General features: G+C 38.1%; 1 protein-coding gene across 7 annotated transcripts; it reads left to right on the forward strand.

Annotated features, from left to right (window-relative positions):
* Nucleotides 1-2,973: 2,973 nt before the first annotated feature.
* Nucleotides 2,974-6,467, forward strand: LOC148847970 (uncharacterized). Of its 7 annotated transcripts, none has more exons than XM_088949253.1 (4): nucleotides 2,974-3,105; nucleotides 3,295-3,471; nucleotides 3,694-3,750; nucleotides 4,590-6,467. In XM_088949253.1, exon 4 carries the CDS (start codon nucleotides 4,635-4,637, stop codon nucleotides 6,312-6,314), a length of 1,680 nt encoding a protein of 559 aa, XP_088805379.1. In that variant the 5' UTR covers nucleotides 2,974-3,105; nucleotides 3,295-3,471; nucleotides 3,694-3,750; nucleotides 4,590-4,634; the 3' UTR covers nucleotides 6,315-6,467. The 7 variants fall into 7 exon arrangements, with proteins under 7 accessions (XP_088805379.1, XP_088805381.1, XP_088805382.1 ...); XM_088949251.1 differs by having other exon boundaries at nucleotides 2,984-3,197; XM_088949255.1 differs by having other exon boundaries at nucleotides 2,975-3,105; nucleotides 3,295-3,750.
* Nucleotides 6,468-12,421: the final 5,954 nt, after the last annotated feature.

Raw genomic sequence — 12,421 nt, forward strand, 5'->3', positions numbered from 1 at the left:
AACAATTTTACCTTTTTTAAGCGCACCCCTCCCTCCCTCCTTTCCTCTACTTTTGGTTCTTTTATTTCTCAACCTTTCTCTTGGAATATTTTTCTTTTTAATATATGTAAAATAATGAATATATATTGCTGTTTGGTAGAGTTCAACTAATCTGTATTTATTAATATTAATAGTACATTAAATCTAAATCTCAACCAAGGTTATAACCATTGATACAGGTTGATACACCAGATGGGGTGAATTGGCCTTTATCTTTTTCTACTTTTTATTTTTTATTTTTTTTCCAAATCGATTCAGGGGTTGGTATAAGGAACTAGGTCAAACCCCAAAATGGTTATTATAGGGACATATCAGCCTGTATCTTTGGCTGCTTTTATTTGCCGCCACGTTTTAGATTCCAGTTTATTGGTCTATTGTTTTTTTGGATACCATTTTTTTTTTTAATATAGTAGTCGAACTCATTTTCATATGATTGCTGTAGGGGTGCATCGGAGGGTTACCAATACAATACATGTCAATCAATAGGTTGTAAAATTTTAATCCTTAATTTCAATCAAACATGTTAAAGACATCTTATTTTTCATTTCATTACTTCACGCTTTCACAAAATATACTTTTATGTCAAATGATATATTCTTCAATTCTAGGGTATTAAGTGGAATATTTTATAAAATTTTATCTTTTACAAAAAATTAATGCTATATATATATATATTTTAATAAAAATATAAATTATAGTGGAGGATGTTAGTAATAATGATAATAGCATTACCTATATAGATATAATAAATAGGGGTTGAAATCTGTGTTCAGGGTTGAGACTCGATCATCATTCACCTACCGAGTATCAACTACCACCCTCCAATATTCCAATATCATCCCCTCTTTTTATTAAAATGGACAAAAGACAAAACATTTCTTGGTGGGGCAGTTGAGGTTTGTGATTTTGCTGTGACGCGACGCCTGACCTACCATATCACATTCACCCACACATGGAGCTTCAGAAAGCTTTGCTGATGCTGATGTATTAATTTAACACCCCAAATCACCATCACACTGCAGTGCGAAGCCCTGGCTCCATCCTGTAGTGTAGCCACCCCTTCACGCCATTACACCATTACGCTTGACGATTGCTTGTGGGAGCTCAACCCACTTCTTTATCCATCTCATTCATCATCATCGTTCATGCCTTATCTTAGTTACATGGAGTTTGTTATAAAAATTTTATTTTGTTAATATGTTCTATTTAAAATTATATCTATTGATCAAGTTTCAAAATATTGAATTGTCCGATATGTTGGTAGGGGTGTATCAGACAAATTGAAATTGTTTTTTTTTTTTTTTTTTTTTCTGAAACCGGTTCAAGGGAGCCGGTTTAGGGCTCCTCCACACCCTAAATCGGTCAGACCTCTGATACACTCACTATAGAAACGTACCGAAGGGGTCTCAGAATAATACGTATCGGCCGATACAGACCGATACGTGTCGATATTTTGAACCTTGTTATTGATAAATTAAAAGTGATTAAAGGGGTGGACAGGCTTTATACCGCCCCCACCCGAACAGGTTTGAAAAAATTTAAAAAATAAAAAACTCCCAAAAATACATGCCGATGTAGCCCATCCGACATATCGGCTTATATAAATATAAACTTACTTTTAGTTAGCCCTATCGATTTGTAAAAATCACTTCTTCTAATGGGTGTTGTTGATAGTCTTCTTTTAGCTGTCTCATTGCAATTATTAATTCTAATGGCCAATATTGAAAGAACCGGGTTAAAATTGAGCTTGCAAATGTCAAGACTCAAGAGAGAGAGAGATTTCCTTATCGTCTGAAGCTCAGTGGACGATCCATACAGTCCAAGAAACACTCGGGCCGCCTCTGGATCTGCTTGCTCTCATTATTTATTTCCATCGTACATGTCAGCTCTGTCTCGGACTCTCGGACTCGGAGGGAGTTGTGTTTGAATTTTTGGGCCGCCTTGCTAAGTTATACATGCCTTTTCCTCCGAGTCAATACCATAACGGTTCAACCATTTGGCCCAACCCCGTGATATAATAACTACAGAAAAATTCAAAAAGCTGACAACCTAAAATGATCTAACCATCTGAATTAATAATGGCCCCGATTTGTAACCAGGGTGAGGGGTTAATGGTCCACCAACAAAATTCTTGGATCGTTTGAGCTGAACCACCAGAATTTCCAACCAATCGACCCGATCCCAAAATATGGAACACAAAGTGGCAGAGATGGTGGTAGGTAGACCAATTTAACTTTGGCACGGTCTCAAATTAGAACTCATCTCTGCTTAAAAAATGAATAAATCAGGGCTCAGGATTCAAGAAATTGGCCTTGGATTCGGTTCGTTCCTGGTCCTACTTTTTGAACCTTGTCATTTGCGCGGCCGACACAACCAACCCAACGGCCCCCCTCTCCAAAGTCCAAACCTATTCTGCTATCCTTCCTTCGCAGGGACTGCGTTTGGAATGGTTACATTCAATTTATTTCATTTCTGGGGGGAGAGCTCATTTTTCAAATATTGATTCTTTGGGCCAAACGTATCCTAAGACTGATGGGCTTGTTTTGGTTACAAACAGAACAATCGCCCTTTCGAATTATAAACGCAGTGGCATTTTCGTATTTCATCACTGCGTCCGGCGCTTTTACGGATTTCAGAGCCCTCCTCCCAGGCCCAGCTCCTGCAGCCATTGTCCGACATTTCCACGTGGCAACTATATCGGCCGTAAATGACTTTATTTCCCGTTTTGAAAAGCAACAGTGGTTTCCACTTTTCACCACTCCCGAAATCCCACGTGGCTTTTATCCACCGTGGGGCCCGCAGTAACGTAAACATTTTCAAAATAATTACTTTCAAATTTTAACCTTTTCCTGCTCCGAACGGTCGGATCCTCTGTTGCCTCCCCATTTACTGCCGTCCGATCTATGATCATGTTCAACATTTAACCCTTGTACTACACAAACATAAGCAACGCTCTCTCTCTAAAGCTTGACGAGAGAGAAGGAGAGAGAGAGAGAAAGAATCTTCTGACAGGCTGAACTTTCCTTCTAGAGAGAGAGGGAGAGAGAGAGAGGAGATATGAAGAAGGTTTGATTTTTGAATGCGATTGTTTTTGTGCAGTTGTGCTTATTATTATTTTTTTATCCTGTATTGATCTGTCCTCTTGCGTTAATGCCCGGGTACTTACCTCCATTTCAAAAACTTCGTCGCTTCTGAGATGATTCTGCTCTCTGATGTATGCTTATTTTAATCAATCCGACCGTTTGATGTCTTCAGGGAAGAAAAGGGGGAGCTTTCTTTCGCGTTTCTGCTGGTACTACTCATGAAACAAAAGCTATCTGCGTCGCCGACTTGATCGAATGAGAAATGATGAGTGACGGAGTGGAGGAGAGTTGAACATCAATCCACCAAGTTGCTTTCCAGAAAAGAGAACGGATTCCTGGGCATCTAAAGGTTGGTCTTTGGAGCTACCCATCGTGCTTTCCTTGGTTGGTTGCTGTTTCGGAAAAGGATTTCCTTTTCTCCTTTCTTTCTTTCCCTTTCTCCCTTTCTTTCCCTCTCTCCGGCCTTCTTTTGCAAAAATGTTTCTCTCTTTCCTTTTCTTCTTTCTCTCTCACGTTAAGGGTTTCTGTATTTTGGGACTTTGGGTGTTTTTACCATGCAATCGTCTTGCAGACCAGAAAGCAGTTCGGTGCCCTAACCTTTGATGTTTGAAAAGGATAGTTATTTCAGGTATATACTTATTTTTATATTTGTTCTTCCTTTTTTTTATGGCTTTAGAGTTGCAGTAAGCTTCTATATTTCACACTTATAACCCATTCAACTGCAGAAAATAGGGTATTATCTTCCCTTTAAAGCAAATTCTCCATCTCTATTTGTCTCTGGAGAAAATTAATAAGAAAAATGGCGAATTTACAGTAAAGAAATGGCAATCCAAGTAGATTCGAACTTGACAGAGTCTTTTTTAAGAAATCTGTTCGTCAGATCCTTACGTTGATGGTTTCCTTCTGGGCGTGGTGACAAAATTTAGAAGAGTAAAGGTACTAGGCCTTGTCTTGGTAGAGAGAGACCAGATACGACATCACGACTGAAACCATTAGAAGGACTATTTTGCCCTTGAATATGTTCAACAACTTTTGACATGAGCGATGAAGAGTGAGTTTTAAAAGGGTGTTTATGTATTTTCACAATGGAAGTATTTGTTCCATCCTTTTCCATTTTCACCAACTGTTAATGGTGATTTCTCTTCTTCTGGAAATCTGGACTACTCTGGATGACTCTTCGTTTAACTTTTCGACAACACCCGTGTGTCATAATGGTACTTGGATTTCGTGGGTCGTAGCCTGATTTCACCAACGATCTATCTGTGATTTCCAAAGATGCTCTGAAACTCCGGATCTTGGCCCCTTCTCCACTGTGCTCTAGCTTTTTAGAATTTATTTCTTATGATTGCAACTGCTCTTCTTATTTATGTACGATCAACCTCCTGCTTTTCCCTTTTTATCTAGCAAAACAGCTTTCTCTTCCTCAACTTAGCATCTTCTTGAAGCTTTGGTTTCTCTGAATTTCAGCTCTGTGGCTCCCGTAATACATAGATCAGTATCCACATAGTAGTCATGGTGGAAGATGGAGGAGAAGATGTTTCAGTCGATACCCTGTCGACTGAAGAGTGGTTATCGCGTGCCCAGGAGCTTGTGCCGACAGCCTTGGACAAAGCCAAGGCAATCAAGAGGTTCCCAGGCCGCTGGAAGATGATAATTTCCAAACTCGAGCAGGTCCCTTCTCGGTTATCTGATTTGTCGAGCCATCCTTTCTTCTCAAAGAATGCACTTTGTAAGGAGCAATTGCAGGCTGTGACAAAGACACTAGCTGAGACGATTGAACTGGCGGAGGTCTGCGTGCAAGAGAAATATGGGGGAAAGCTTCAGATGCAGAGTGATCTTGATGCCTTGTCCGCGAAGTTGGATTTGAATCTAAGGGATTGTGGGCTGCTTATCAAGACTGGGGTACTTGGTGAGGCCACTTTGTCTTCGTCCACTGCTGCTAATTCTTCTACAGAACCAGACACTGCATGGAATTTAAGAGAATTGCTGGCCCGTCTTCAGATTGGACACTTGGAGGCTAAGCACAGAGCACTGGATAAGCTTGTTGAATTCATGAAAGAGGATGAGAAAAATGTGCTGGCTGTGTTGGGCCGAGGCAATATCTCAGCTTTGGTCCAGTTGCTAACTGCAACATCACCTAGAATTCGGGAGAAGACAGTCACGGTGATCTGCTCACTTGCAGAGTCAGGGAGCTGTGAGAATTTGCTTGTTTCTGAAGGTGTGCTCCCCCCTCTAATCAGGCTGGCTGAATCTGGGAGTGCAATTGGAAAGGAGAAGGCTACCATTTCCCTACAGAGATTGTCAATGTCTGCGGACACTGCTCGTTCCATTGTTGGTCATGGTGGTGTTCGCCCATTGATTGAAATTTGTCGGACTGGAGAATCGGTTTCACAGGCTGCAGCTGCAGGTACATTGAAGAATTTGTCGGCTGTGCCCGAGGTGAGGCAGAATCTTGCTGATGAAGGGACCATAAGAACCATGATTAACCTCCTTGATTGCGGATTGTTGTTGGGTTCCAAAGAGTATGCTGCTGAGTGCTTGCAGAATCTCACTGCTAGCAATGATACTCTTAGAAAGTCAGTTATATCAGAAGGTGGAGTTAGGAGTCTGTTGGCTTATCTTGATGGTCCATTACCCCAGGAATCTGCGGTAGGAGCACTGCGGAATTTGGTGGCTTTGCTATCAATGGAGGAAATGGTTTCACTTAGTTTTCTCCCATGTTTGGTTCATGTGCTTAAAGCTGGATCCTTGGGTGCAAAGCAGGCTGCTGCTTCTGCTATTTGCCGAATTTGTAGCTCAGTAGAGATGAAGCGATTTGTGGGTGAAGCTGGATGTACTCCTCTTCTTGTGAAGCTGCTCGAGGCAAAGACATATAGTGCACGAGAGGTTGCTGCACAAGCAATATCCAGCTTGGTGGCACTTGCACAGAATTGCAGAGAGGTCAAAAGGGATGAGAAGAGTGTGCCGAATCTTGTTCAGTTGCTTGATCCAAGCCCTCAGAACACAGCGAAGAAGTATGCTATTTGCTGTCTCTCATATCTGTCCTCAAGCAAGAAGTGCAAGAGGTTGATGATCTCATATGGTGGTATTGGGTATCTCAAGAAACTTTCTGAGATGGAAGTCCCAGGGGCCAAAAAATTGCTTGAACGTTTGGAAAGAGGAAAGCTAAGAAGTTTGTTTAGCAGAAAGTAGAGACATAAGTTTCCCGTGTAATGGAGTTCTAATATGTAACTTCTACTTGGTGTTTCATCATCTGTATGAAGCAAAGTAATTATAACTAATCTTATTAATGGATGCCAACATGCAACATATCAAAGTAATTATTAAACTTATCTATTATGGTCACTTAGAAACCACCAAGAAAGTGAGTTATGTCCTGCTTCATCGTTATCTATCGAACCAAAGTAATAATTAACTTGTGAAATAGATCCAATCCTTGTCCATCCTGAAATGAAATTACTTCTTTTTCATTGCTGTTTAGATAATGAGTTTTCTGCTTCCAGTTAGTAGGCAGGAAAGTTTGAGCATTGCAGAATTTCAAGAGATCAATACATTCTGCATCCATTTTTAACATCCAGAAATGATTCCCTTTTAGGTGAAAGACTATTCCAAGTTAAATGCTTTGAGAACCGAAATGAAATGATTTTGCTCCACCTGGCATCCAAAAATTCTCACGTCTTGTTTCAAGGCCTCAAAACTCCTTTTTTTTTTTTTTTTAATGAGAACCATCCTTTGGAAAATAACATATTCTCCAAATGAATATATGACGTAAAGATGAAAGTTCTCTTTATATCTTGTTAGCATAGATAACATATCTCTTTATATCTGTTTGTTTCACTTCTTCAATGACCATGATCAGTATTAGAAATTTACTTCATTTCCTTTTTGAAATTTTTGTTCTCATGTGCTTACTAGAAAATATTTCTTCTGAAATATGTTATATAGTGTCATTTAAGAAATAGATATGTTATCTATGCTATTCTAATTTTATAGTTTTCTATCTGATCAGCTCATTCATTTTTTTAAACAAATTTTCCATGTTATATTTGTCTAGTTAGTCTCTTCAGATAGAAATTTACATGCGTATTTGTTGGATTCTGATATCTGATTTTTATAGCTAATTTTAAGCCTTACCCATATTTCTTTCTTTTGTTGTATCTGTTTGCCATTGCAACATTTGTTTCCAAAAGTCGTAAACCATATGATGTCTTAGACATTGTTTGTTGTAGGAATTGTCAGAAGACTGATCCATTATTTGGTGTGAGATTATTTCCAAATGCTATGTTCACTGTTGTAGGAGTAGAAGCAATTTGAGAAACCAGTTGCTGATTTCTTGCTCTGGGAGTCATAAGATACAATTGGTGATCAGTTGTCTTATAGCTGGTGTAAACAATTGTTTATTCTATTTTTTTCTAGTCATAAGTATATGAAGCAACAAATCCAAGCTCTAGAGAAACAGTGGTTCCATGGAGATTATTATTATTGTAAATTTACTGTCTATAAAATAACCCGACATGGGTGGTTATCACTGCAAAAATCTTAATGTATTTTAGTCACTTTGTTCTGGTGATTTTCCATTAAACTGTACCAAATGATATTTACTGCTCACAATGTTAATGCCGTGAAATTTCAGTATTTCGCAAGCTTGGTCTCCGCCTCATATAGTAGAGAATTAAGGAGGAAAGGCCCAGCATAAATTTTACCCCACCCTCCAGTTGTAAAGGTGCTTGGAAAACAAACAGGGGAAAATGGACAGGGTGCAATATTTACCTGTTCTGCATTTACACTTCAAATAACTACAGCTTAAAGTTCCAAAAAAATTTGTAATTAACAAAGATGGAAAAGAAAAAAAAATGGTGTCATAGTAAAGCCTGTATTTTGCTACTAGTTGGGGCGTCTAGAATTTATGTTGGCCCTATTTTCAGGAGAATTGTGGTGATGGGATGGGAATTTAGGATAAATTTAGATCATTGTAAATCACAAGATGAATAATCAACAGGATTTATTTTCTTGGTGCAAGTATAAGTGGCCACTAGTGATCCATGTCTTTCTCATTGCCAGATAAAAAAATATGGACTGCTTGTTCTTGAGCTGTCAAGGATGTCAGTTAGCTGTGCCTAGATAAAACCATCCTTCATCCATTTCCATGGCATATAATAACTGTACACTCCAAACTTTGCAGCTGTTAGGGTTTTGGACCTTTTGGTCAGTTCTAACTTTCAGATCAGTAATTTGGAGCCCTTTAACTGAACTAAAATGGCTTATGCACAGAGGAAAGGATGATGATTTGGGTTCACAGTTTATGTTTGTTCAGATCCACCAGTTCCTTACCCACAGTACACCAGTCGTTGGTCCTGACTCAGATGTCATTGTCAGGCCAATTTGTTAAAGGTTGGCCCAACAGATTCCAATTGAGTGTTCAATCAATGAGCCATCCTAGGTTTGTTTATTGCCTTAAAGAATGGACCCATGCACATGCACAGTGCAAATGGTGGTACTCATTCGTCCCTTTAATGCCCCATGACTAATGAATTTGATAATAAGTTAGCTCAATGGCAACATCCTGGATCTGGTATAGCAGGGCCTGTCAAAACAGCATCAGATCAGCTAGATAACCATCAAACTGCACCCTATTATTTACAGATGGGGAACCCAATATTCCAGGATCTCACGGTCAAGATTAATTAATGATCTGTCAATTTGGCCAGTACCAGTAGATTTAAATGATCTCTCTGCTTTTAAACCCCAAACAAGTCAGGCAATTCAATTAGGAGTCACTAGACACAGTTAGAAAGGTTATTTCTTCAATTTGTTCTCTTTTTGTAATTTCCATCAATGTCTTTTTCTGGTAATCCTCTGATAATTGACCCCTAGAAAACACTGTTCTTACACAGTCAGCTAGCACATGGTTTATACAGACCAAAAGGAAATAAAGAAATCCATTAAAGATCAACCCAAAACGTTTCAGGTAGAAACAACAATTGTACCAAACACAACCTGAGACCATCTTTAACAACTTTCGAGTCTCTTTGGATGATTACAGTTCTGCTGCACCGGAGGTCTCTAGCTAGTGGAATGCATTTTCTTGCTGTTAATTCTTCCCCTATCAAGATGGGTACCTCTCCTGTGACATCCTATAGCCTGTTCACCAGATTTTATTTTCACAACAACATTAAAGTTGTCTTTCATACACAACATTGGTCATGGATTTGGATAACCCTTTTATCAGCAGTACCATGGCCAGCTAGTATCACATTCACTCTTTATTTTCTCATTGAATTCGTTGACAGCTATACAATTTTATTAATCTTTATATATGAGTTGTCCTATTTCCAAAAAAAAACTTGTTCACTTCTGTTAATCCAAATGGACCATAGTGTAAAAGTCACTTTTTGGCTAACAATCTTAGAACTTCTGTTCTCTATTTCATATATCGGATGCAAATTGACATTTGAAAAAAAAGGTGGCTTACTGTTTCCTTCTGAACCAAGCATATTATATATGAAGGGTGAATATTCATTCCTTTTTTTTGTCAATAGGTCTCACTGTAGGAACTTATTCTGAACTAGAAGACAAAGAAAGACCAGAATTTTGGACCAATTCTACTTTCCATACTTTCTCTAGTAATTTCTCTACATGATTTTGTTCTGTTCTGCTCTACTCATCAACATTGGGTAACTGGAACCCATCATAATCCATAGTTTGTCTTTGTGGGGTGTTATTGATATAGGGGTGTATTTTATTTGTTTTCATAACTGCTAGAGGTAGCCGATTCCTTAGCTGGTTATGGGATCCATCTACAATGTTATCTCTTTTTCAATTTGATTAATATCTTGGATTCTAGTGAAATTCCAGAGAGGTTTATCAATTACCCACTTGTCCAAGTTATAAAATTTCATTTCCCGATCATTCCCTATCTGCCATCTCATCACTTTCGTCATGACATCTTCACATTTAAGAATAACTTTCCGTCTCCATCACTTTCGTCATCACTTTATTTTTCAAAACAAATTACACTAACAAAATTAATTAATATATTTCTGATGTAGAAGTTGTTTTTTGTTTTGATAAACAGAAACCTTGCATGTTGGTGAATGCCCATTAAATAACCAGATGAAAACATGTTCGTTTTTAGCCAATATGGCAGTTAATTTTGGAAAAAAATACATATATAAAACCAAGAAAATGTTTTCTGTATATATTATTTTAAGAATCAATTTATTTTCAAATCAGCTGCTTTTGTTTTGTCTTTGGGACTCACAAGAAGAAAAACAATTCACATTGGTGAACACCCCCCTAAGTTGTTTCTACTAAGCCAACATACCTTAAAGAAATGGCAATTCTATGAAGAGATGTTGTGAGTCTTGTTTGAAGAAGTTCCCTCTAAAAATATTCAGAAGAAAGTTGCTTGTTCATCCAATTTTTGTTGTAGGCCCCCAGTCAGCAACTATAAGTATTGTGATCACTACTCATTCCAAGTAAATGTTTATAAATTGGGCATTTGTTTTGTGATGCTTGTATTTTAGGCTCTGTTGTGCCCTTAGATTTGGCATAGAATTAAAAATTCCTTGTGGAGGGCTGGAAGTAGGGATTCTGAATTCCACTTTTTGCCTATTGTTGGGGGCTTCATAACAATCATCTATAGGATAAAACCACAAGGTATTTGAAACAAGGGAAATCCAATAACAACAGAAATAATAAAATTTAAGCAATGACAAATAAAAACAAACACCACAAAGAACACAAAGATTTACGCGGTTTGGCATTATTGTCTACGTCCACAGGAGAGACAAAACATGTTCTTCACTATGAAAGAAAATTGAGAAACAATACAAGTACTTCGTGGCTTTCAACCCAAACCAATTCTTAACCCTTGTACATCCGTTCTCCCTTTTCTCTCAACTCAAAGAACAAAAAATAAGAGAAGAGAAAAACAATATTACACTAATAACACATTATCTCTTTTTTTCATTCTCTCACTCTCTCTCACTAAAAAACTACATACAAAAGAAAGCTTTTATATGTAAAATCTCTTTAATCTAAAGAGAGACCACACCAATTATTAAATTAAAAGGCAATCCAATGGTTGTAAAAAAAAGACACGATCCCAACAATCGCTACCTTGGCTTATTTTTCAACCACTTTGGAGATCTACCGTTTGCACTTCCACCTATTTGCAAATACCGCAAACCTCTATTAACCTTGTAAAACATCACCAGTTACACATAACCTAAATCATTAAGTTTTGATTCCACTTGATTCAAACAAAACGACCAATGTACCTGTGTTCAGGCTAACAATCCTAGTTAACTCCAGAGAGGGATTTGGATCATTCTCTTCATGCAAGAATCTTTCTCTCACCATCATCTGTACCTTGGATACTTGCAATACGTGTCTCCTCTCTATCCATAAAAGAGATTCTCCGTGTGACGATACTACCTTGCACACTCCATTTCTACATCCCATTGAGGTATTGGGAACCACTGTACTCCCAACCAAATGATATAGACCCTTGCATTTTCTCCTTTCATCAGGACCATACCGTCACGTGTGATTTTCATTGCTCCACCTGCAACAAAGACTTTGCAGCCCTGGAATCTAACCAGTTTAGTGATATTAGATTCCTACTCATTTTTTAAACATTCGCAACACCATCCAAACTGTGAACCACTCCATCAAACATTTCGATTTTCACTGTCCCAACACCCGTGATGTCACATGTACATCCAACATCCAAGGAGACAAAATCTATCTTGCTCTCTTGAAACGTAACAAAATATTCCTTCATGGAGCAAATATGCATAGAATATTCAAAATCTAAAACCCACTTATTTGGAGAAAAATTGCACATACTTTCGGAGACCATGAGAACGTCACCATCATCATTCGATGCAATTGCCACATTTCAGATTCATCCCCACTCATGTTTCATGAAGGATAGTCTCTCTTTATGTGACCAAATTCCTTGAATCTGTAACACTGTAGTTTGCTCTTTTCCCTAGCCTTAGATCTCTACTGCTCTCAAATCCTTTGTCAAACGACCTTTCCCTTCTGATCCATTCCCTGCATAACCAATGCAGAATCTTGCCCATTCTCATACTTGGGCTTCTTCTTAACCTCATTAGATAGAAGAAATATGGTGACATCTTCAAATTTCATTATATATTTTCCGTACAACAATGTTGTCACCATGTTTTCATACGAATCGAAAAATGAGATAATAAGCAAAATGGCATTGTCTTCTTCCTCCACCTTGATATCAACTTTCCCTAGTTGATCTAAGATACTATTGAACACAT

Source organism: Nelumbo lutea, chromosome 6, assembly GCF_056320005.1.
Source record: "Nelumbo lutea isolate HS-2025 chromosome 6, American lotus-T2T, whole genome shotgun sequence".
Taxonomy (NCBI): domain Eukaryota; kingdom Viridiplantae; phylum Streptophyta; class Magnoliopsida; order Proteales; family Nelumbonaceae; genus Nelumbo; species Nelumbo lutea.